Below are 27,410 nucleotides of genomic sequence, written 5' to 3' on the forward strand. Positions count from 1 at the left end.
AGGTTGCATAAATGTCGCCAGTATGTATTTTGGTTGCCACGACGTCGCCAGGACGTGGCAGTTACGGACGAGCAACGTCGCCAAGATACGTTGCGGCAACGTGATCGCGTCTTTCACCCGCACGTCGCGGCAACGTTGAAACTTACGTGGCGGCAACGTATGTTTGGTCATAAAGTTACATACCCGCGACGTAGCGGCGACGTAACTGCGTTAGCTGGGCAGAAACATTCCATCTAAGTTAATTTTTTGGGTACTGTATTTATATTTTCCTGCAGGCCCTTTTATTTTTTATATAGTTATGTATGGTGAAAGTACATGGGCACAATGGAATTTCTTCCATTTCTTGTGTTCAATGTTCAATGTGACATGGTAGGTACGGTATGACCACCTTAAATAATACAGTCTTAGTTTAAAAAAGAAATGCCTCGTAAATGTGCAATGATAAACTGCTCTAACAGTGGAAACGGATTGTCCGTCTTTTCGTTTCCCAAGGACAGAAAAGGGTAACGTTCTTGCTTGCTCCTGTATGAATGGTCCTAGGCTACCTGAGGCTGCACCTGGTAGGGAAAGTAGCGCTGGAGCCCGGGTAAAATCGCGAGTGTCGAGACTCAAGCACTTAACTTACCTTAACCGATTGTTCCATACAAATTGTTTGTTAACGATTTAACAACTTCAACATCTTCTATTACTGTAGTTCTTTTTTTGTAGGACTTACTTGGGCTAATGACCTTGCACAGAGCAAAAAACATCTACACCACTTGTCATTGATTGCTATGCATTCACTGATCTTTACAGATGGGTTTGTTTTAAGCCATTGAATATAATTGCTCTGCCCTGCAACACATTATAAGCTACGCATGTTTGTTAAATGAGAAATATGGTCTGGGTCACATTGAAACAGTAACAGTTGTATAACAGTAATTATACAAACATTATACCAACATTGCAACAGGCAAGTTTATTCAAACATCACAAGAACAAGAACACAATAAGAACAGTAACTAATAGTAAATAATAATAAAAAAGATAAGTGATTCAACAACACTGAACATACAGAACAGAGGCAGGGAAAAAGGACAGAGGAAGAAGACTTGTCCGTTGTCACAGCATCAATGTCCAACTGTAGAGATCAAGAAAGGAAGAGGCATGAGGAGTACAACAGAACACTGCTCTCTAGGAAATTGTTTACTGATGTAAACTAAGTTGATGCAGTCTTAAAATTATGATTCTAATCCAGGTTTCTATTTCAGGAGAAAGAAATGGCTCATAATCGTTACTAAAAAAAAAGCTGTATCATCGGCACTAGGGAGGATTAAAAAAAAAACACTCTAAGTTACATACATATGTAAAACATTCGCGCATTTCTTTTATTTACATTAGCTCACTAAAACTAACTAGTAAGCAAGAAAAAGCCTTACCTCCAACAGCTGGTGTTATCGTTGCAGGAAAAGGGAAATGCAGAAGTGCTTCAGAAACTGCCGTAAAGCAGTACCCCTGACAGTATGACAATGTGTGACGTCATCGCATATTTTTTAACGCCTTTTTAGAACAGATACGTGATCTTAAAAAATGCAATATTCAGCTGAGTTTATTATCTTAGCCCCTCCTTTTGAACGCAACTTTCAAATTACTTGACAAAAAATGAGAAAAGTGGATTCTGAGGATAAAACCCCATAGGCTCCCATTCATTCAGGACTCGCCTGCGAGCGCCCCGCGTGGACAGAGATTATTACTGCAACCAGTCCAGAAAACCGGAACTAACCAACAAGTGCCCATTCTCCTCATATTAGACATTCTCTGTTACTATCATAGTCACCATGTCTGTGGACACGCCCCCCCCCCCCCCCCTGCCGCCGCCGCTGCAGACAAAATCTCACTCTGAACGTCGCAGAGCCTAAACAACTTCAATATCTAAACTAGAAACACAATGTCAAGCTTAAACTGTTCCGTTATTTCTTATTACACTGGCGCTAAAATGATTAATCGATTGGAAACATGATTGTTTTATATTGGGCGGTTGTCTGTGGGGACCCCCGTTTATATGGCTAGAAGCTAGGTGCTTGCTACATATGCGGTTTAGTTTACTCCAGGTAGAAGCCACATGCTAACAACAATGCTTAAAGTATCTTTTTTCACATCATGCAATCTACACAAACGATATTCCATATGAAAGCTAAGCCCCAAAGGGATAAGATTTGTGAGCTTATTTCGATGTAAAGGAATAAGGCCAATGTTTCCAATTTACCACCAAACACACACACACACACACCACACACACACACACACACACACACACACACACACACACACACACACACACACACAGAACAGCTCAGCTTTTCTATAATTTATCTCAAATGTATTCAAACTTGATCACTTCAGATATTTGTTTAACTCTTCACTTTATTTGTTCTCAACCATTTTAAAAGTTTAAATGGTGTGCATGTTTACATTGCTTTCTCCATTTAGACTCTGTTCAAACTCGTTCACTTGATTTTTAGCCATTTAACCTTTCCTTACGTCTTAAAATATGTGGCTTAAAACATATTTTTCAACCACACTTTGCACTACAGCATTACCCGCATTTTCTGCAGGAAATGCATTTTATATTTGCATCTGTGGCTTTAAGGAGGAAATACATGTTTTAGCAATATCGTTTTCAGATCGCTCTTAAGTCAACAGATGGCAACAAAAGGTGTGTAGAATGGCCCATAACAGCGTTTCACAACATTAAGGGGTCAGGCACATCAAAACACGGAAATGTAACGCACACCAAGTTGTAGGAAATAATTATTTTTAAAAAAGCTCATACACACGCAATATTTGTATTGGCATGAAGCAAGAAATGGCATTAAGTTACGGTCAACAGTATCTTAAACAGGTATATTTCACACAGAGGGTTCCACGAGAGACCTACTGAATATCTTGTCAAGAACAATTTATAAATATTTATATGATCTCAAAGTCATAAAAACCTTTCTAGGAAGGACTCCGGATTGGAGCTTGGTCTGATCCCTGCCCCACACCTAATATAGACCTCTGAAGAATAAGTTCCGCCTCCACGGCTCCCGTTTCCCTCGGTCAAATGTCTATGGGTAATAACATGGTGTTTTTGAATGAGAGTACACAGAGATGGAAATTAACTTTTTTGCCCACCAGCCACTGTGGCAGGTAGATTTAAAAATCTACCAGCCACTCATCTTTTTTACCAGCCACTTTTTATGCGCTATATATTTTTTTAATATATGCGTACATTTTAAACAATATAATAGTAACAATAGATAAGAAAACTGCTTTTCATACACATCATTTTTCAATCAGAAGTGATTCTTACTGTAAGTAGGTGCTACCAAGGAACTGAGTTGAAAATGTCACACTCTTACCGCATATGATAAACAATACACAGGTATCTGCCATGTTAATGTCAAAGGTGTTACGATGACAAGTTTGGGGATAATGCATCTGTACAAAGGATTTTCAATAAAAAAAAAATTGACATATTAACAATAAAACAACATGCATGGCTACACCATCATAAGTCAATCTAATTAGTGCCTGAATACAAATGTGTCCACAGACATGGTAACTAACGTATGATAGTATGCATTATTGGCCCTTAAAGGCCAACTAGGCAACTTTTTTAGCCAAAATTACATTAAGTATGCAGGTTGAGAGTTATGCTGATGGTTCTGCATCAATTTCTGGGTCGATTGGTGGGTGTGTCATTTTCCCATGTCGCCTCTACAGTGAAAAAGCGCACATGCAACTTGATGTGTTCGGACCGAGCGCACCCGGATGTGACGCCGCGGAAGTATCCTCGAAAATGTAGTCAGATTGTAGTTTCGAAAATGCTTTACGGCACAGACACACACCCAAACATGGCACCGGCTAGATATAAACAGCCAGTTGCGAGGCAATTGTTGCATTCATCATGGATCAATCGACTAATGGTACGGCCACACCAACCGCGTTACTCGCGTTGGATAACGCGAGTAACGCGCCTAACCTGAAGCTTGATCATTGTGTGTCACAAAAATGTTTCAACGCGCCCAACGCGCCTGTGGCTGCGCTAGAGTCCGAGGTAGGAAACCCAAACGCCGCCGTGTTTGGGTGCATGATAGAGTTTAGATCGGGTTAGATTAAATAATCTCGGATATAAATAACGATCTCATCTCATCGTCATCCGTTTTTCCGGGGTCGGGTCGCGGGGGGAGCAGCTCAAGCAGGGGGCTCCAGACTTCCCTTTCCCGGGCCACATTGACCAGCTCTGACGGGGGGATCCCGAGGCATTCCCAGGCCAGTGTTGACATATAATCTCTCCACCTAGTCCTGGGTCTTCCCCGAGGTCTCCTCCCCACTGGACGTGCCTGAAACACCTCCCAATGGAGGCGCCCAGTGGGCATCCTTGCCAGATGCCCGAACCACCTCAGCTGACTCCTTTCTAAGTAAAGGAGCAGCGGCTCTAATCCGAGTTCCTCACGGATGACTGAGCTTCTCACCCTATTGCGAGACGCCAGCCACCCTTCTGAGAAAACTCATCTCGGCCGCTTGTACCCGCGATCCATCACCCAACCCTCATGACCATAGGTGAGGATAGGAACGAAGATCGACCGGTTGATCGAGAGCTTTGCCTTGCGGCTCAGCTCTCTTTTTGTAACAACGGTGCGGTAAAGCGAACGCAATACCGCCCCCGCTGCTCCGATTCTCCGGCCAATCTCACGCTCCATAGTACCCTCACTCGCGAACAAGACCCCGAGGTACTTGAACTCCTTCACTTGGGCTAAGGAAACATAAATAACGATAATCGGGTTAAATAACTTCACATGGTGTGTCTGGTGTGTTTCCAGCATTCGTAGTGTTGATCAGCAGAGAAATAGTCCGCAAAGACGTTGAGGTTGCTTTGCAACCAGAGACTCTCTCCATGCAAGTGAACGGAGCGTTCACTCTTCGTCATAACTATCAAACCAAACATCCTTCACATTCACCGAGCGAACATTATGAAAGTAAAATGCACATTTCTCGCTAAGAATGTTTCCATAAACGCATTTAATGGCGTAACTATGTTACTATTTCCACCCAGAATAAAGAAAGATGTCGGCCGTATGCTTCTGTGCAAGGGTCACTACTCTCTGCCAGTGACGTCGGGTCAAGCTCCGCGCTGATTGGCTATCGTGGCTAAGCGTCACACGTTGGAGCGTTGAAAGTTCAACTCTGGGCGTTGGTGCTTTACGGCAAAGACCCCCAAACACGGAACCGGCTCGATATAAACACAAGTAACTAAGGGATTGTTATATTCATCATAGATCAGCCGACTAAAAAGAGACAGAGAAACCCAATGTCGGAGAAACAGAAGAAGAGAAAAGGGAGACTGACCGACAGAGAGGCCAGACACGAGTAAACATTGGGCAAGCTTTTCAGGAATAGCGTGAACTGAAAGAAAAAGAAGACTGCAAATCAGACGCCGACTCGGCCGTGTTGCTTTTGAAATTGAAAGTACCCTTGCGTGAACTTTGTCTTCGTGGTATTCTTGATGTTGATAGTCTCTGTACAAATGTGTTTGCTCAACCATTTTGTTGTGAGCCCTGTAAAAATTGTTTTCTCGACCGTTTTGTTGTGAACCCTGTATGTTTCTAGCTTGCTTGGTTGCAACCAAGTTTCCATGGGTGTTTTGCAGTTCGTCCGTCTCGTCCCCCAGATACAGACTGAATCCCCGAATCCAGGTTCTTGTTTATTTAGATTATTATGTTGGCCAAACCTCTTACACTGATTGTTCTGTTCAACCTAAGATATAACAATTATAATCTAGGATATAAATTCTCCCCGTCAACTATAAAAAATTATGGATTTATGTTTATTGCAATACAAATACACCATTTTAAAAACGTATAACCTTGCCTACACTTTATGAAATGCACATGGCTCGCGTAGAAGTGCATGGGGAAGGGTCGTCAACGAGTTGTTACGACAGTGTTGTGAAATATCTACTATGAAGCTGTAGGGGGCGCTGTGTAGAGAAATGTGCGTGCCAAAACCAAGAAAACAACAAAGAAATTCCCGAAGTTGCATAGTGGGCCTTTAACACTAATATTCAGAAAAAACATTGCCTCAAAAGGCTATTGGCTTAAGCAATACAAGTAGAGGCATATACTTGACCTTTATACCCTGAACTTTTAAACGTTGCAAACGTGCAAAAAAATAATTATATATTTATGTGGCATTCAGTCCAATGCTGGAAATATATCTGTGGCATTCAGTAGGCCAATGTTGTGATAAAATATGTAAAGTATGACCAAGTGTTTCTTTCTGTTCAATAGATAGAACGTTATCAATCCCCTGTGGGAGAAATTTGTTAATGTCTTTCCCTATAAAACAATCATGGTAAAAAAATAAATACACAACGGTGACTGCGTAAGTCAAACCGTCCAATCTGAAGGCTCTACTTAACCACGCCCCCTACTCACTTCCACCAATGCAAAGCAAACAGAACTGAGTAGGGGAGGGCGTAGCCTAACTAGTTTGCGAACGACCCAAAGAAACGCAACGCAAATTCAATGAGAACATGTATGAGGCTTTAATAAAATCCCGGACGATTTTTAAATTCCGCCACACATTTTTTAAAAGTGTCTCCAAAAGAGGGCATGTCCGGGCAAAAGACGACGTCTGGTTACCCTACGTACGGGAAACCCATTTGATTCCTACCTGTGACACTGTTTAATAGCGGCCCAAATTGGTGGGCGCTATCCTGGTAATCTCTCTGCGTGAAAAATACGAAGTGTGGCGTGTGAGCGTGTGCATGGGTTGAATTGCGTGTGTCAAACGCCGAATCCGTGAGACTTGAGAGCCCTGTTGAGTAGGGCCCGACCGATTATCGGCCGCACCGATATATCGGGCCGATATTTAACATTTTTGGGATATCGGTATCGGCCATACTTTCCATAAATTCCCACCGATAAGTTCATATAATTTTCACAACCAATTTTGCAGCCGTTTCGTTCTGAACGCGCCTTCCGCTCTTGCCACTTGGAATTCATGAGCCTTGCCAAGTTGCCCCGCCCGTCACAGCATCTGATTTGTTTGGCACACGGAATACAACCAATCAACACGCAAGGCTGCAAGCGGGGCGGGGTGCCTTCACGCTCCCTGTGACTCGTGAGCGGTTTCTAGACGGCCAAGTGGGGCTAAGGACGGTGCTGCGAATACAACTTAAAGCAGAGAAAACACATTTCCTTCGAGGTAAGCATATACGAAGCAATATCCCCTGCAATATGTCACAAACACACCAACGTTGCAGAAGCACGGCACCACAAGGTGTTTATTAATTTGTGAAACCGATCCATTTGATCTGTGTAATAACGACACAAACCTTAGCTCACGCAAGGACAACCAGAATGACAGCGAATACTCACTGAAAAGGTTGTACATAGAGCAGTCTCAACATGGTGTATAGTCCTACTACAGTTATTGTTAAAACCCCACATGGAAACGTGAACGTGTCTGTAGTTCTACACGAAAGGTGGACTGAAAGCCATGGTCAATGAAGACCAAATAAAACGTGTTTGTGTTTGTTCCCGAGACGAACCATTTAGAGCCTGCTAGCTACTTGATAGCCTGTTAGCTACTTTATAACCTGCCTGAGTAAGAGCCAGCATATAGGGTCGAGTATCTGCAGCCAGAGCCTTGTATACATTCCCATTTACGGCTCTGGTGAGAGCCTTGTTCCCTAACAAGTTACCCAGCACGGTAGAACCAACGGTGATTGGTCGCAATGTCCCTCAAATTAAGTTAAATAGAATTAAGTTTTGGTCAGTCGCTGCGTTTCAAACTGGTGTAACATCTTGTTACGGGTAGACAGACAGGCTAGCAGCAAGTAGCTACAGAGATACGACAGCATCTCTGGTAGCTAATTTTGGCTTGCGCTAACTAACTTGGTGTTAGGTAAACAACTTCATGAACACTACGCTACGCGACTCAGGCCCTAAAGGCACATTGTACGTTCAGTCTATTAGTTTCTTTATTGTGCGTTCCCAGGCCCTTTGACCACTTAATCACGCCTGGTGTGATCTCAAAGTGCTGGCATTTGATGTGCGCTAGGTACAATGATCCAAATACTTCTTTGTAATTCGCCTTTATTTGTGACATGAAAACATTATACCTAAATGCTTTCGTTTCACCTCGCCACCCAGAGGCAGACAAGCAGCCCAGCACAGCCACTAGACGTAAAATAAACTCTTGAATCAGGAGGTGGTTATACGTGCTGTAGTTTGCATTTTTTTTTTTTACTTTAAGTAAACTACTAGTGCCGTATATTTACAGAAATATACAGGCTTATCTATATGATTTTGACTATTTTTATATAGAGAATTACTATAAATTATTCACAATTTATATGTACAATTATTATGTTTGTTTTTTTACAATGTCTGAAAATAGATTTAGTTTGTATCAAATATTTATTTTCTAAATATGTCTGTATTAGATTGCAACTGCTTATGCTATTATTCTATGTTAAGTTATTCTAAGTTAAGTTCGGCTTTATTTTACAAATGCTGCTGGCAGCTCCCTGTACTTAAAATGTTTACTATTAAAAACACTTAATGGAAGTTCGAGTCAGTGTGTGCCATTTTTAATTTATTTGAGAATTTTTTTCTTCTATTTATCGGTTGCACATATCGGTTATCGGCCTCCCATTTTCATAAATATCGGTATCGGTATCGGCCCTGAAAAAACCATATCGGTCGGGCCCTACTGTTGAGCCACTGGTATATTATCCCGGATGCCGGACAGTTGCAGTTCAGCAAAAGAGGCGTAGAAGAAGAAGGGGGCCGGATGTTGACAGTAATGGTTGTGGAACTGCACAGCGCCATATAACGAATGTATTAAATTTGCAAATTTGAACGGACCTTACTGGAAAGTATTACCCGATGCAGTGGCGGGTGAAGTGACACAATTCATCCGCCAACATACAAATCCACCCGCAAATGGCGGGTGGCGGGTGTTAATTTCCATCCCTGATAGTACATAACAAACCCTGTAGGAGGCGAAGAAGTAAAAGCTGCACCACGTTTTGAACTACACACTTTTTCCATCTAGTTTCCACTGGGGTCTGTGCCGTTAAAGTAGTTAACTATTATGAAGAAGCATTACTGTTCTGGTCAAGGTCATGCAAAATAAAGCTAATGAGAACACATGAGACTTCGACTCGACTCTGATTCCTCTGTATTATTATTCAATTCACTATCTGTTTTTCTAATATTTTTTCAGCATGTAAAATATATTATCATATACAGTAGGCCTATATATATTACTATTACTATCTATGAGCTACAATCTGCAATCAATCGAATATCTCAACAATATCTCAACAGCCAACAAACTCTTATCACGTTAAAACCAAAAAGTTAAGTCGTTGAGAAAAGAGACTGAACTGAAACTGAAATCATGTGTTAAATGACCATCACGTTAGGTTTTGACTGGTTGCAAGCAAGGAAATCTAATGATGTGTTCCAGATGACTCGGCCACAAGCCTTTCGAGTTGCATTTTTGACATAATTTCCTGTCTGGTAGCAGTTATAGCGTTCCCGTTAGTCTTTGCGATTATGTCATGTAATTGTCATTGTTATTGTTAGCAACATTAGCATCTTTAGCAAAACCAGCTTGAATACAAACAACACAACTTAACATTGCATTGCACGCGCAGCAACACTGTGCAATGCATAAATTGGTGACCGGAATAAAGTAGCAATGTAATCAAGTGTGTAAGAGCATTTAAAATCAACATTTTAAACGACGAACGTTGTACAAATACAAAGAAAATAAATATCTTCATGGGCGCAGCCATTTTTTTTGTCCAGTCGCCTCACTGAACTCCGTATAATTTCGAGGGGAACAGACTAAAAGGGGGCATGCCTCTGTGCAATGCCGAAAGAAAGCTGGCAGATTTTCGCAATTTGGAAGCCTGGTGTCCGAGGCATCTGGAACACACCATAACTCCCTCTTCCCTAACAAGTATGACGTATGAATTCAGCGCAGATCGGCACTAGCTCCCGGTTAGCATTCAGGGTTGCCAACTTTGGCTGGAGTGAGACTCTGCAAAATGTCAGTGCGCACATGTGCGCGTGCCGAAGATTCTTGATATCCCTATTCCTCATTTTTTTTACAAAACAGTCCTTGTTCAAGTATTATAAATTGTTGACGTAGGAAATTCAAAATGTGTTTAGATATTTTTTAATCGTGCATTTTTAATTGCACATTCCCGTCGCTGGAAATTATGGGGAAAACATATTCGTGATGTTGGCATGACATCTTAAGACGTGTTATGCAATTTAGGCACATAAGCCACCCCCACATAGCCACAAGGGAGCAGGATCAAACACATAAGCTGCATTACCCCCACATTGCCACAAGGAAGCAGGATCGAACGCATAAGCTGCAATTACTATACATAGCCAGAAGGGGAGCAGGACAAACATACAAGCTTTAATAACTACTCCAGACACAGATGGCAGCACCTTTAGACAGATGAGGAAGCCGGAGCCAATACGTCACATAGGCCACACCTACTTGATACAAACGCAGAGCGGGAGCCAGATGAGGTCAGAAACATATGGCAGCCCCCGTTGGTAACCCCGTTGTTACGCTACGTCCTGCTACGCGGTCCAACACCCCAATCTAGTGGCCGCTGGTTGTCTCTGGTCCTCATCCCCTCGACACACCTGCCGGTAATATGCTAATCAACATTCCCTACTTCAGCCGGGGATTTCCAATCAGCCGGCGCCAGTTCGTCGTTTACAACAACAAGTTTGTATCGTCCTACCAGCTCTTCGTCAAGTCTTGCTCCTATTCCTTGCTCCCTTAGTAATCCCCTCTCGCCTTCTCTAGTTCTCCTTCTGCCTGCCTGCCTGCCCGTTATCGGACCTCCGCCTGCCTGCCTGTTATCGGACCTCCGCCTGCCTGACTACCCGTCCATCGCCGAGTCCTTGTTTATCCGATCGCCCGCCCAGTACCAGACCCCCGCCTGCCTGACTACCCGTCCATCGTCGAGCCCTTGCCTACCCGATCGCCCGCCCGGCACCAGACCCCCGCCTGCCTGACTTCCCGCCTCGCTTGTACCAATAAATCCTGTTGCCCTTACCCTGTCTCCGCCTCCCTGTGTCCAGCACTTGGGTCCCCACGTTCTGTTCCTTAACACCCGTTGCCAATAGGTCAGCCGTACATCGCTCCACACGCGTGTTAAATACAATTCCCCTCTTTTTGCTTCATAGTAACCATGCCGAAATACTTTAACAACTAAAGTGAGTTAAAAGCGATCCGGTTCAGTTGACTTTCTTCAAGAACACGAGAGACACTCTGATGATTCTACTTCCGTTCGTCAACTGGGGCCAGAAGATCGAAAACGCTCGTAGCTAACGAGGACTCCAGGGTTACTCTTAGGATGCTAAGGGCATCATTAGCCTACTATAGCGTCAGTGGCTTCACCAGCGGACACTCCGTGTATTGGATGCGTTTTATGAAAACGCATCCAATACCATGGAATGACCAGCTGGCGCAATTTTGCAACCAAAAACAGTGGTTACCGCCGATATATTACTCATAGACTACTGTTAGATTTAAACAGCAAAGATTGAGAAATGTTAGAAGTCAACAAAAAGATTATTTAGGTCGCTTTCGAGCTGCACTTGCTGTCTCCCTCTGATTTTAATTCAACCATCGTGGTTAAAATGTCCTCATATTGATCAATGACAGAAGACATAGGCTACTGTAGAAATGCATCATGCTGAGCACCGGGGGTGTCGGAGAATTTCTGCAGGCGTTTTTTGTTGTGGTTGTTTGCATTAAGCACTGTAGGCGCTTCGGTGAGGCTGTGTGGAAGTTCACTATTTATTGGACCGTGTCTAGACAGTAACGAACATACCTGACCATAGTTAATCCCGTTTGTAGTCTATACTCAGACGTGAACTCATCATAACTTTATTCATAAAAAAATTAAAACATTCGGGGGCATGCAATAATTCAATTTGTCAATTTTGTAACTGATTTGATGCTACTGTCGAAATGTAAATCGGAATCCATGATAACCCCTAGATTTTCCGTTTTGCTCGGAACTGGGTCGGCAGCAATTCCTCGAAACGGAAGCTGCCTGAGAAAGTAAATTAATTAATAAATTAATAAGTATGAATTCAAATAATTAAAGGTCCCGTGACGTGCTGTTTTATGTATTCTTTAATATAGGTATTAGTGGGCAACTAACACAGTATTCAAAGACGTTCCCGAAATTCAGCCGTGGTGCAGAGTTACAGCCACTCCGAGCCAGTCGCACATTGAGCTTCCCCCAAATGCGCTGTTTTGGTGTCTCTAGCTATAATGCAAATGAGGAGGAGCGAGGCGGGTCAAAGAGGAGGGTGGGGGTGTGGCACTGAGCCGCTTGCAGCCACGGTACCAAGCGCTCTGTTTACAGTGGATGTATCGCAATGGCGAGGCGCACACAGCCTTTAGCCGTGTTCTGTAAATATTCTAGAACACACGGGAGTCCTGGAGCTCTATATCTAAATATTATCATATAGCCTACACAGATATCTATATCATATAATATATATTATCACGGCCAAAAGCTGTGTGAGCCGATATTATGAATCTCAAACGACCGCGTTGGGTTCTCCGACGTTCCTGGTTCTTCAACGTCCACATCAATGTGAAGTAGACACTGTAACGCAAGTGTTTCTTGTCGGTTCTTTGACGTGTCTTGTATTTCCACAACGAGACTGTTGTGGGGGTTATCTGAGCCATGGTTGAGAAGGAATTGGGGGAAAGGAACTTTGGCTTCGACTCGCTGAAGTACATGAACTGCGACATGCCGCGGGTTGCCGCGAGGCACTGTTGGCGGTGAATGTCTCCCGCTTGAGCCCTGTTGAGGGATCACCGCCGGAGGCGGAGGTGCCTCAGCGCTGCCCGGCAGCGATCCCTTTCTCCTCCTTGTCGTGGTTCATGTTCTTGAGGGAGTCAAAGCCAAAGTTCCTTCCCCCCAATTCATTCTCAACCTTGGCTGAGATAACCCCCAATACGAGTCTCGTTGTAGAAATACCAGAGACGAGAGTCTGACGTGTTATGCGCCATAACACCAAAAGCAGAACGGTTATCCAAATAACAAGGAAGTGTACAACACTTGCGTTACAGTCCTGGAGCTCTATATCTAAATAATATCATATAATACATAGATATCTATATCATATAATACATATTATCACGGCCAAAAGCTGAGTGTGCCTCCAGACGATATTATGAATCACAAACGACTTTGTCGGGTTCTGCGACGTCGACTGAACCGCACGCTGCCGACTGCCCGCTGCCGGGCAGTCGCTACTCGCTGAAGTAGGGTTAACCCTAACCCTACTTCAGCGAGTCAAAGCCAAAGTTCCTTTCCCCCAATTCCTTCTCAACCATGGCTCAGATAACCCCCACAACAGTCTCGTTGTGGAAATACAAGACACGTAAAAGAACCGACAAGAAACACTTGCGTTACAGTGTGTGTATTCACACACACACATGTGGCGCTCGCACGGTCGAGTCTCATTGACGGGCCAACGTCTCTGGGCGGGCCAGGCAGAGTAAGGGGAGGAGCTGAGATTCTTGGTGACGTCCTAAATACAGACCTTCCAAATCAGCACACTTGAGCCTCAGTTTTTTCAAAGGCGAGCAGAACAGCTAGTGCTCGTTTTACACCAAACGCAAGTTTTAGCCACTGGGGGACCATAGGCAGGCTAAGGGAACTCATATTTATGTTAGAAAACCTCATAAAGTGAGATTTTCATGTCATGGGACCTTTAAAGGAAAAAAAAAACGTTTTTTTTTGTGAAACACGTTTTGTTTCTTTACACCACGTGAGGGAGCTTTAGCAGAGCTGCGTGGCCAAGTTGACTCCTCCCAGTAGTATGGAGGGCACTTCAGGCCATCACTGTGTTGGTTGTAACATTGCCATGCCCCTCGAGGATGGCCACGATAATTGTGTGTTATGTTTAGGCCACCAGCTTGCAATGTTGGCCAGGGATACACCCCAGTCATGCATGAACTGTTTCATCATGCCGATGCATACAAGGGAAGCCCGCTGCCGTTTTTTCACATCAAAACGGGGAGGGTTACCTACCTTGGAAAGGCCAGCAAGAAAGATGAGGAGGGCTTCCAGGGGAAAGGGGAGGCTTGCGGAGCCCCCGAGCGAGTGCTCGGGGGCTCCGCGAGCCTCCCCGTTCTCCCTCAGTGTTCCTAGGGTCCCCGTTTCTCTCTGCGTGGGTCCCTCTTGGCCTCCCGTCTTTTCTCTGACAGGGAGTACGATGGTTCAGAGGAAGAGGACTTGGATGTGGAGACAGTATTCTTTTCAGAGAGTGGGGAGTTTCCCAGTGAAAAGCTTCCCTCAGCTAACCCTTCCGGGCGAGAGCTGGCTCACCTGTTTGGGGAGATTGTTGACAGGGCAACCAAGGCCCTGAACATCGTTTTACCCGAAAAGCCGACAGCTGCTGCCTCCAGGTTCGAGGCTGAAGCAGAGGAAGGTCTCAGGTCAGAGATCCCTCTCCTACCAGACTTCAAGAACCTGTTATGTCGCCAGTTTACTTCCCCATCATCCTACCATAGATGGTCAAGGCAGACTAAAGTGTTCTCCAACATGGCCGGCCAAGAGCAGGTCTGCTGTGGGGCACTTCCAGCGGTGGACCAAGACCTGGCGCCACTCTTTCGATCCCCAGGTTCTTTGTTTTGGGGTCCAGCCTTTCTGAACAAAGACAGTAAGGCGATGGAGAGTCTGTTGGGCAAGCTGCACAGGTCCACGGCGATGCAAGCCCGTCTGGCTAATACTGCGGCCATCCTGACTCTGTACACCCACCACCTCTCTGGTCTCATGCAGAACCAGCCGGTGGATGCCTCTCTGGCAAGGGAGTTCCAGTCAGCAACGTTGTGCCTGGCTTCGGTGTCCAAGGAGCAGGCAGTGGCATCAGGCCGCTCGTTGGCTCAGCTCTGGCTGGTGAGACGACATCTGTGGCTGTCCCAGTTGAAGCTACAGCCAGCAGATAGGGACTGTCTCCTCAGGGTGCCAGTGGAGCCCACAGCCATGTTTGGGCCACAGGCCTCCTCCCTGCTGCAATAGGCACGGGATCGCCGTCGCTGTGCGGATGAGGTGTCAGAGTCCCTCGGCAGTCGGGGGAAGCGGGCAAAGCGCCCAGGAGCAACTATACCTTGGGTGGCGTCTCGGTCAGTAGCCCAGGCCTGGGGCCCGGGAGACATGGTGATTTCCCAAGAGGTGGTCGGAGGGGGTCATCTGCTAGCAGACACGGCCCCTCTAGACGCCCGCATCGTTCCTGACGGTTTGCGGGCCAGCCAGCCCCGCCTCTCATCACAGCACAGGAGGGCTTGGCTGGCTCTGGCGGCGGACCCATGGGTGGTCTCTACCATGACCCAGGGGTACCGTCTGCAGTTCTGGCGCAGGCCCAGGGTAGCGAGATCTCCGATCTTTACCATGGTGGCCAACCAACTACAAGCCCAGACTCTGCGAATGGAGCTATCTACCCTCTTAGAGAAGGGGGCAATCGGAGAGGTCAGGCGCTCCGACCGCCAAGGAGGGTTCTACTCTCGATATTTCCTCATCCCCACGAAGGATTTGGGCCTACGCCCTATCTTAGACCTCAGGGGGCTCAACAAATACCTCCGCCCCCTAAGATGCAGGTTCTTGCCAGTTCCGCGGGTTCGGCAGACCATCAAGGCAGGGGATTGGTTCGCGACCAACGATCTGAAAGATGCCTATTTTCAGATTCCGCTATGGCCAGGGCATTGGCGTTTCCTGAGATTTGCTTTCGAGGGTCGGATCTTCGAGTTTCAGGTCCTCCCGTTCGGACTATCTCTTGCCCCTCGGACCTTTACCAGGTGCATGGACGCAGTCCTCGCACCCTTGAGGCAGCAGGGGCTCAGTATACTGAACTATTTGGACGACTGGCTGATCTGCGCAAACTCAGAGGAGCTATGTCGCCAACACGTGGCCCTGCTATTGACTCACATTCAGTGTCTGGGGTTGTGCCTCAATACCAAGAAGAGCAAGCTGCAACCCTGCCGGGTAACGAATTTCCTTGGCATGGTGTTAGACTCCAGGAGGGCTACTGTTACCCTCTCTCCAGCGAGACAGCAGTCCTTTGCTGCCTGTCTCAGTCCCTTCACCCTCAGGGCTCAGAGGGACTGGAGGGTTTGCCTCAGACTCATGGGCCTTATGGCAGCAATGGTACAGATAGTCCCTCTGGCCCTTCTTCACATGCGCCCTGTTCAGAGGTGTCTCCTAAGTGTAGGCCTGTGTCCACAGAGCCCCGCCCGTGCCAAGGTGACGGTTTCCCAAAGGCTCTACAGAGCCCTACGCTGGTGGAGGGACCCAGCCAACATCAGGAGGGGGCAGACCATGGGGTCAGTGACTCACCGCCAGATCGTATTTACAGACGCATCCCTAGCAGGCTGGGGAGCCGTACACAAAGGTCAGGGTATCAACGGACCCTGGAGGGGCCGCTGGGGGTCTCAGCATATCAACTTGTTGGAGCTGAGGGCGGATGGTCTAGCCCTAAAGCACTTTCTGCCGCGGCTCAAGGGACAGCATGTCATAGTCAGAACCGACAGCACAGTGACAGCTGCGTACATCAACAGGCAGGGGGGTTTGGGCTCCCCAAGCCTCTGCAAACTGGCAACAGCTCTATGGCTATGGGCTCATCCACAGTTCAGTTCCCTCAGGGCCGTTCATGTGCCAGGGCCCCTAAACGTGGCGCCGGACATGTTGTCCAGAGGGGGACCAAGTCCAGGAGAGTGGAGACTCCACCCCCTGGTGGTCGAGGGAATCTGGTCCCGATTTGGCAGGGCGGAGGTCGACCTGTTTGCGACCAGAGAATCTTCTCATTGCCCACGTTTCTTCTCCCTGAGGAACGACGATCCTCCTCTGGGATGGGATGCGCTGGCGCACCCTTGGCCGCAGACCCTGCTCTATGCCTTCCCCCCATTCACCCTCCTCCAAGCCCTTCTGCACAGGGTGCAAATGGAACAGGTGAGGCTAATCCTGGTTGCACCGTTTAGGCCTCACATGTCTTGGTTCTCGGTGATTCCTACCCTACTGGGTCAGCCATGGATGCTTCCTCTCAGGGGGGACCTCCTGTCCCAGGCAGGTGGGAAATTGTTCGACACATTCCCAGCAGGGCTGAGGCTGGTAGCCTGGCCCCTGAGAGGGACCGGCTCCTGGCCCTAGGGTTACCAGAGGCAGTGGTGCCCAACTAGGGCACCCTACACTTATCGATGGCGGGTCTTCACAGGGTTGTGCCAGGCACACCAAACAGACCCCTTCTCGGCCTCAACCCAGGACATCCTGCTCTTCCTGCAGATGCAGTTGGAGGCCGGTAAATCTGCAGTCACCCTGAGAGGCATGCTGGCAGCTATCAAGGCAGTCCGTATCGGAGAGTTTGCCATTAGTGAGGATGGCTGCTCCATGATCTCCCGTTACCTATGGCTGGCACGAAGACTTACAGCGTCCAGTAGGGGTCCTCAGGTACCACCCTGGGACTTGTATCTTGTCCTTGAAGTGGCTCTCCCTAAAAACAGCTTTCCTCCTGGCCATAACTTCGGCTAGGAGGATAGGCGAGCTCCATGCGCTGTCCGTCCACAGGGACTGCTGTACTTTTTCTCCGGAGGGGTCAAAGGTGGTTCTTCGCCCCAACCCAGCCTTCTTGCCCAAGGTTCTGTCTGACTTCCATCTGTCCCAGAGCATAGAGCTGCAGTCCCTACCTGTCTCAGCGGCAGACCAGCTAGCACTCTGCCCGGTAAGGGCCCTGTCGGAGTATATGTGGCGCACTAAGCCGCTAAGAAAGTCAGACCAGCTCTTTGTGTGTTTTCACACTAGTTGCTTGGGCAGACCACTGACGAAGTGTCGACTTTCTCACTGGGTTGTGGACACCATCCAGCAAGGTTACACCCTTTCGGGCGCTCCTGCCCCCTCCAGGATTCGAGCACACTCGACCCGCAGCGTGTCTACTTCTTGGGCTTTGTGGCGGGGTGCCTCTCTCGCCACCATATGCGCAGCAGCCACTTGGTCCTCCCACTCCACGTTCACCAGATTCTACCGCCTGAATGTGCCAGCGGGACCCTCCTTCGCGGAGCAGGTACTTGGTGTGGCTCGGACTCAGAGGTAACCCTGAGCCCTCAATTGGTCAGCCTTGCGTCTTGCGGGCTGACCTGGGCTGCTTATCTGCACAGAGTTGGCCCTTGCGCCTGGCGGGGCTATACCTGTGTTCCGGCGTCGGGTCTTGCGTCTGGCAGACCCACCGGAACAGCCTTCTGCCTTTCGGGCTTGGCCTTTGCGCCTTGCGGGGCATCGTCCAGATTGGCATGTAAATAGTGTACATTTGTAAATAGTTCTTTGGGTGGGTATACTTCACATCCCTTGGGATGAATAAAGTATCTATCTATCTATCTATCTATCTATCTATTTGGTGGCACCGTCTCCTGGCGGGGTGTCTTAAAGAGTTACCCCGTACATATGGAATATGTAATGGAGTGGAGAGATGGTCTCGATACGATAGAGAACGTTCGGGTTACGTGGTAACCCTGGTTCTCTGAGTGAAGAGACCATCTCTCCAATCCAGAGGCCGCCCGGAGACAAGTTCCGATCAAACCATCAATGATTGCACGTCTACACCGGTGTTTTATAGTGGTGTGGGCGTGACCGGGCGTGCCGGTGTGTCTTAAAGCCTATCCACGGTCCTTAGTCATGGGGGTTATACCCCGTACATAATGGAATATGTAACGGAGTGGAGAGATGGTCTCTTCACTCAGAGAACCAGGGTTACCACGTAACCCGAACGTTATACTGTGCTGAAAAACAAATGCCCAAAATAAAGATTTGAGATCTTTTTGTTGTTTTAATTATTGATGTTTCTTTTGCTGTTTATTTTTTTCCACATTACGTACATTGCACATACTGCACCGCTGAAATCTTCAATATACGTTATAAAACAGCATCAACGGTGTACATAGGGTGAGTAGTAGTGTAAAATAATGTGATTCTGCAGTGGGAGCATTATTTGATAGAGGCGATTGGTCAATCCACATACGGTACTCCTGAAATCTTCAATAAAAGACGTTATAAACAAGCATCAAAATATGCTCCCGATATTCATACAGTGTACATAGGCTATGTAGTGGTTTAAAACAATGTGATTCTGCAGTGGGAGCATGATTTGATAGAGGCGATTGTTCTACAGATCACACGCGCCCTACGTCACGCTTGTGACGTAAGGTAGCATTTTCTGATGGGTAGCATGATTTGATGGACTCCGCTATCGAGTTGCACTACGGTAGCAAAATCTGACAAGGGAGCAGAAATTGGCAGAACACCGGCGATTTGAATTCGCTCTGCATCTGGTATTCAATAACAAGTGCCTGAACAGAATTCTCCGTGTCCGATGGCACGATCATATCAGGACTGAGGACCTGCTTAAAGGGACACTGTGTAAAAATTACTCCCATCTAGTGGTACAATTGTATATTGCATTCAAACTAATAGTGCTCCCTTGTTCAAAAACTACGGTGGGCAGTATGTGCCAAGAAGCTGTGTCATGAAATCCAATACTGACTCATTGAGTCATTCGAGTGATGATGAGGTTCATTATTTCAAACAAATTTCAAACTGCATTGAATCATTAGTGTAAGCTAATGATGTATGAGCAATTACTCCTCTAGCAAGATAGTGAATTATTTCATTCATCATTCACGCCGGCTCACAGTGAAAACGCGTTTGCATTTCCTGTACCACGTAGTGCTTTTTGTCCCTCTCGCCAGTTCGTAGACTGGAAGAACATGGAAGCCTCCGTGGAGCTTACCCGTCCTATGTAACTACATATTAATTATTCTTCGCTCAGGAGGATAAGTGAGATTTTTGGCAGCGATCATTTTACACCAATGAGCACATATTTATGAATGAATACGTTGATTTGAGATAATAAATGACTTAAAATATTACACAGTGTCCCTTTAAGAGAGCTGAGATGAAAGCACTGAGTGAGGAAGGGAAGATCAGAAGATGGAAGATGATCGGCCATACCTTGAGGCAGAATAGAGAAAGTGATGGCAATGTGGCAATGGGCACCGGAAAGGAAAACAAGAAAGACCTACGACAACGTGAAGAAGGACCGACGAGAAAAAGAGGAGAAATGGTGCCTGGGGCTCATGGGATGAGGTGCAAGTTGCAGCAGCGGACCAAGAGAAATGGAAAGGTTCTGTAAAGTCCCTATGTGCCACGAGGCACTTGGAGGACAGGTAACAGGTAGCTTTAGATAAGGGCAAGTATAGCCTTCCATACAGTGGCAATACAATATGCTTCTCATAGCAAAAGGATAGAAGGTGATAGGCTACAAGGAAACGAAGGCGTTCACACTTTAAACTAAGACTGTTTTTTATCGGATAAAAAAGAAACTGCCTTGAGGAACTTTTGACTTCTGATGAGGCGTCTCGTTATCACCTGGACCATGACTGCGCCTATAATCATGCATTGACATAGTAACACAGCTGTATAGACCTACTGGCACCTGCTGCCATCGATATGTATTTAACACAGACCTCAGAATTTATTCCCAGTCTTACCCAGAAATAAGAAATTTAACAGTAGGTAACAGTGTGTCATGTGGTTTTAATCAGTTTAGTAATTTGGTTATGGGTTGATAGCTTAGACTACATTAAAGCAGGCCCGGTTCCAGAACAGAATGCCTTGGGGTGCATCTGAGATTACAGGGGGTGCCCCAGTACTGTACTAAAACCAGCTACCCAGCTTCAGTTCAGACTTCGCTTTTTTACACACAGGCCTTTCTACCATAGACAAGCACTTCTGCGTAGTTCTACTGACATGTTGGGACAACAATCATTTACTGTGCTTAAAAGATGGTATCATATCATGTCTTGTGATGTGGAGAACATTTCAGCTGCAACATTAGCTTATTGATATCTTAGATAGCTTTGAATATGAGATAGGTTTTTGATATGTGTGATGTGTGAGGTGTAAAAAATAACCGAATTCTCAAAAAAAAACATGTGACTGCAATTCAAATATAACGTTTATTTTTTATAAATATTTCGAGTGTGTTATTGCTTTATACAACAGTTATACTAGTAAAATGTACTGTTAATAATAATGATTGACAATAGATTGTGATTTGTTTGTTTAAGGCCAGACATGGCAGGTGAATAGGGTAAAATTTTTAAATACAAGGGATCACCATGAAACTTTACCAGTTGATTACATACATCATTATAAGAAAAAAATGTATTACAAGTTTTTGAATTTTGCATATTTACTTATGCTAATTAGGCTGAATCTCATTAAATATGCACGTTTTTGCATATATTTCCGGTGCATGAATCTTAAACTGTGATAAAGCCAGGACCAAAATTCTTTTTTTATTTTGTTTATTTATCAAATGACAAAAAATCCTCACATGGATTTTAAGATATCTGCTTTTATGACCTGGGAAATCAAAATATACCCGACCATGGCCTTAAAAACCCTATTTTTGCCATGATTTCCAGGTAAAATTACCCATAAATCTGGCCAGGAACAATTTATAAATAAATCTATGTGTAGATGTCTTCATAACAATGCTATGTGTGAAACTGGGAAGTGTGGTATACCTAGGTTCTACATAGGCTGAGAAATGTGCACCTAAAAATGGAAAAACACTAATTTTGAGAAAACAGACTTGAAAGATTCTTATGGCAAAAGCCAACCAAGCATGAGAGCATACCACGTGATACATTCGAACCAATCGTCCGGTCGGAAATCGAGTCCAGCCAATCAGATATCAGTTTTATGTTGTGCAGCAGATCGAGTGCTTTCCAATGATACCACGGAACGCATATGACAGAGACCGGCTGTAATTTGAAACGGTGCGTAATAAAGCAAACGTTTGGTGAATTTCCTGTAAAATTCAGAGGCGCAAGTTGACAAACTATAATAAAACAAACACCTAAATGTTTCGTTTTGACATTTTTCTTTCTTTTGTGCGAAACATTACATGTTAATGGTGCAAAATAGCCCAAAATATCAAAATTGACCAGTGACTGAAAAATCGATGATTTTGCCTGCCGTGTCTCGCCTTAAAACGAATGAAATTGCTTCCAGCAACAAAAATAGATCCCCATTCCCCACTGAGTGGACTGTTGCCAAGCAACATATAAACAAAACACCATACATAAATGCGGAGTGATTTGTCAGTTTGGTGAACAGTCAGAGTGATGTTGGACGCTCATATCTCAACGGTATTCAATGGATATTGTCACAAGTTTAATTACAATTTGTTTTGTGAGCAAGTATCGCAAAACTTGTATCTTGCTCACCCTCTTGTGAGCAAGAGGGTGCAAACAATTTTTTTGGGGGTGCAATGCATGCTTATGCACCCTCGTAGAACCGGGTCTGCATTAAAGGTCCCATAGCATGCTACTTCATGGATGCTTTAATATAGATATTAGTGGGCCCCAAACACAGTATTTGAAGACGTTCCCGAAATTCAGCCGAATTACAGCCACTACGAGCCAGTCGCACATTGAGCTTTCCCCAAATGCGCCGTTTCGGAGTCTGTAGCTTTAATGCAAATGAAGAGGAGAGAGGCGGCTCAAGGAGGAGGGTGGGGGTGTGGCCCTGAGCCGCTTGCAGCCACGGTACCATGCGTAGTGGCATAACATCATGGTGATATGCCCGGGTGCAAATGATACATATTGTTTTCTTCCTCCATGGGCCCCTGACGCCCTCTGGGCCCCGGGCAGCTGCACCGGTTGCACCGCCGATATTTACGCCACTGACCATGCGCTCTGTTTACAGTGGATGTATCACAATGGCGAGGTGCACACAGCCTTTAGCCGTGTTCTGTAAATATTGTGGGACACAAAGGAAGACCTGGAACTCTATGTCTAAATAATATCATATTATACGTAGATATCTATCTATCATATAATATATATTATCACGGCCAAGGCAAGGCAGAGAAAGGGGAGGACCTTTGATCCTTTATGACGGCATATGGGACCACATTCCAAATCAGCGCGCTTGAGCCTCCGTTTTTTCAAAGGCGAGCAGAACACCTAGTGCTCGTTTTACACCGAACACAAGTTTTAGCCACTGGGCAGGCTAGTGGAACTCATATTTATGTTAGAAAACTAAGATTAGTGAGATTTTCATGGCATGGGACCTTTAAAGGGGACATATTATGCCACCAGGTGTGAGTGTGATTAGCCTTACAAGCCGTTTCGGAAATCTGCCCCATATGACATCACTAGTGGAGCAACGTTTCCTTCAGTCCATTGGGTAGGATCGTAGACTGACCTATCCGGAGTAGATCTAGCTGGACACGCCCACTAGTAATGTCATATGGGGCAGATTTTCCAAACGGCTTGTTAGGCTAATCACACTCACACCTGGTTATATAATATGTGTCCTTTAAGACACCTTGTAATTTTGTTTTGAGGAGGACTGTCAAACCATGAGAAAACCTTTAGGGACTATATTGCGAGAATAGGTTATTGCCAAACGTGACTTTATTTAGCCTAATGACATATATTGAAAAGTAACAACATGGAAATAATGTTAAATCAGAATTAAAATGATATAGCCAAATAAAAATATTTTAAACTGTAACATAGCCTATGGATAGATTCAGTAAACTAACGCCTATTGACTTGTTCTTGCCATGTTTTACTCGAAAGGCATATATAGACTAAGTAACACAAAACTAAGTTCTGGTTGAATTCCAACAAGGTCCACAGTCCACACAGTGAGGCGCATAGGCAGTAGACACGGAAGGAGGGAGGGAGAGGGAAAGGATCCTGCCATTTTAGAGAAGGTCTCTGAAAAGCTCTTTGAGGCCTTTATTTTTGCCTTTTTTCTCTCTTGTTCAGATGTTGGGAATCACATAAAAATGCACATTAGATGTTCTTGTTCATTTTGATACCCTGGACGTAATTTTAGGTTGAGTATTGAGCAGTAGGTCTACATGCTCTAATAAGTAGTAGGCCTAAATGAAACCAAATAGCGGAGTGTCCACATTAATTGCGTTAAAATAACAACAGTAATAAAACAAACGTTACGTTGTTATTTTAAAATGACAGCACTAGTTTGAGGCATTTATTTGCGTTCTCAGACCTTAAGCAAGACTTTATTTTCTTCTTCCCAAACGCGTGTCTTTCACTCAACACTTTTCACGCGCAACTAAAAGACGCAAGGGAGCGGCGAATCAACAGAGAAAGGGTGTGCGTAGATCAGCCTGCACTGCAATCAATGCAGTCGGTCCGAATAGATGGAGAAAGATGGATAGATAGATCTAATGAGCATATTTCCTGGCGCGTTCAGATCGCTGGGAATCATGGGGAAAACATTTTCGTTGTTAACGACAACTTTCCGACGTTGCGAAAGTGTTTCCCCCATAATTCCCTGTGATGTGAACGCCCCATATCATAACTACTATCGATTAAATTGTTTTGAAGGAATTCGATAACCGGAAATAAGGCAAGTTAGCATTGATTGATGGGACATAGTTTTTTGATGCACGGTTCAAAACATGATCATAAGACACAGATCACTTTAATCAATAATGAAGCAGATAATAATATTGTCTTCTCAATAGGCCTACTTTAAACAATACCAACAATCACTCAGCATTCACACTGACAGCTGGCCTGACTGACAGTCGGCCTGATTGCAGTCTACTTAGTTTACTCAGGAGAACCATACAAATCAGCCAGGAGGGACTTACCATGTTCGGCCATAGACTTTGATATGTTGAGGATAAAACATAGTACCAGGAACTTAGAAACACAACCAGGCTTCATCGCTTGTCTTCGATATTCAGAGACTCGGTCCCAGTCTTCCGCAGTTGTCTGTGTGTCGTTATGAGCTGCCTGTAGGCTGCATTATATTTATATGGTCGTGATGTCACTCCATCCCCACCCAGTTGCTGGAGATGGTATTTCATGTTGTTTCATTTAGGCTATTTAGAATAGGACAATAATTCCTCCAAGTGGACGAGAGGGAAACAAATTCAGCACGGCAATACAGCCTAGGTGTTGATAATATAGCTAAAACTATTTAAAACAATATAGGCTACTTATTTCAGGGTTATGTTGTCAAGCAATGTTATTGCAAATACAGTTTAATCGTGTCAAAGTTCTGAGTGAAGCCATAGATTTTATAGAGTGAAACCGACAGACACAAACCGAGACACCCTTTAGGGTAGGCTACAAGTTATAAACACTTTACTGTAGCAGTAGCCTCTATTAAAAGCAATCCGTTTAAAGCAGGGGTTCTCAAAGTTTTGACAACTGAGGGCCAATTTAGGAACCCAAAATTTGACTGAGGGCCGCCAAAGGAAAAAAAAAATTGGCGGGAAACGCCGTCAGCATCCCAGTGGTCAAAAAAAACATTGCACCGTGGACCTCCGGGAGTGAGGTCAAGTGAGGTCTAAATCACGAAACTGAGGTTCAGCCTTTCGAAGTAATGTACAGTCGGATTAAAACTAACAAATGTCAAAGGATTTAATTGAAAGCTAGAGAGTCGAATTTTCTCTTTATATTTATTTAAATTAATATTGATTTAATAATAAAATTTTTTTTTTTTTTTTTTTTTTTATAACTTACATAATTATGTATGTCATTGCGGGCCGCCAGGAATGATATAAAGAGAAAATTCGACTCTCTCTAGCTTTCAATTAAATGCTTTTACATTTGTTAGTTTTAATTAGCACGCGGGACAACGCGATAAGCTAAATAATAAATCTTTATCCAAATCCTAAATCGAAATGCTAAATTTAACTGCTAAATCTCTCGTCATTATTGTGTAGTTGTGTCAGATATTGTTAACACACACACACACAGAAACACAACATACTTTGCTGATATGTTGCTATATGTATGATTGCATGTAACTGTAGTTACCTGTTCAGAACCAAAAGGAGGCGCTGTTGCGCCATGTCTGTGACCATATAAGGGAATGTTCACTCCAATTTCCAGTATACGGCTAAAGAGAGAAGTTATTTGTCATGTAATAAAATTATTATTCCACCGTGAGAGTGTGACTCTGCTATAGGGCTGTCAACGAAAATTCGAAGTTCGAATATTCGTTCGAAATGTATCCAAAAACGCGAATTCGAAGGTGAAAATTAATATTCAAATGTGAAAAAACACTCCCGCGGTACAAGCGCCTCTATCTGCTTTGTGAATGAGCCTCTGTCTGTTCGCGATGTCCCTCATAATATTCTAATGTGAAAAAACACTCCCGCGGTACAAGTGTAACAGACTAGTATTGTGAAGAGCGAATGTATTTTATCCCCTCGGGGTTTCCGTACTTGGATATAGGTATTCCAGCTCGGCTATGCCATTCAATAAGCATCCGAAGTAGAGCTCAGGGAGCTAGTAGTCTGGCTGGTGAAAGCTGCTATAACGCAATGTTCTCGGCAAAGTCCGAGACAGCTTTTTTTTCATGAATCCGAACGGTGCGTAGTGCTGGCCCTTTCGCTGGCATGGTGGAAGACGTAGGCGACATGCATTTTTTTCTTTATCGATTTTAATAGGCCTTCTCGATAAATGGTAAGCAAAGCAAGGAACGTTACCACTAGCATACCTTGTAACATTCAGAAGCGGGCGTCTTCTTCAGATTACTATAGTTTGCGCGCTTGCAGGTGTGGTGGTGAAATGCAAGCGATACAAAGTTGTGGCTTTTCATGATTAGGCCTCCACGTTACTGGGCTGTTTATAGGATATATATATATCCCACTAATTTGAACCATGGTTTTGTCGCATTGTTGACATATTGACGGCAACTGCGTAAAATAGGCAACCAGATATTCGAATAGTTCGAATTCCTGATTTTTTTCCAAACGAACATTCAAATGTCATTTTTGAGCAATTTTGACAGCCCTACACTGCTAACACACTTAAACAATCAACTTGGTGGCGGTGGTGGAAACGCCAACTACACAAACACACCGCCACCTAGTTTACCCCAACCCTTGCACCCCACACAAATGTCACTGCCGCAAAGGACCTAGATGGGCGCCAAAGGTCCAACTGGCGATAGTCCGAACCCCCCTCCCTGGGTTCGCTAAGGTAATAAAGTTACTCGTATTTTATACATGTGAATTCAGTCTCGTATTCCAGTGACGTATTCATTCAACATGTCTTCATAGCTGATAGTGATAGGCCAGCCTACTACCCAAATTACTAAATAGCAGTGCTGGTGCTAAATCATATTTTTTATCATATCCTCTGTAATCATATTTTTCAATGTGTAGAGTTAATTTTCTCTACAGCTAACCACAACCCAAACTTTCCATTAATCTAAATCCTGATTGCTGTGGTAAGCGATCGAGTTCAGTAGCAAT

The 27,410-nt window shown here is 44.8% G+C and overlaps 1 protein-coding gene across 1 annotated transcript in view; it reads right to left on the reverse strand.

The window, feature by feature from the left end:
* LOC115542614 (proteinase-activated receptor 2-like) overlaps positions 1 to 24,904 on the reverse strand; it is a 51,327-nt gene extending 26,423 nt beyond the window's left edge. The window contains exon 1 of the mRNA XM_030354936.1: positions 24,789 to 24,904. Coding sequence (XP_030210796.1) covers positions 24,789 to 24,864 — 76 coding nt within the window. The 5' untranslated portion in view covers positions 24,865 to 24,904. The remainder of the gene's footprint in view (positions 1 to 24,788) is intronic.
* Positions 24,905 to 27,410: the final 2,506 nt, after the last annotated feature.

Source organism: Gadus morhua, chromosome 4 (assembly GCF_902167405.1).
Source record: "Gadus morhua chromosome 4, gadMor3.0, whole genome shotgun sequence".
NCBI classification, from domain to species: Eukaryota; Metazoa; Chordata; class Actinopteri; order Gadiformes; family Gadidae; genus Gadus; species Gadus morhua.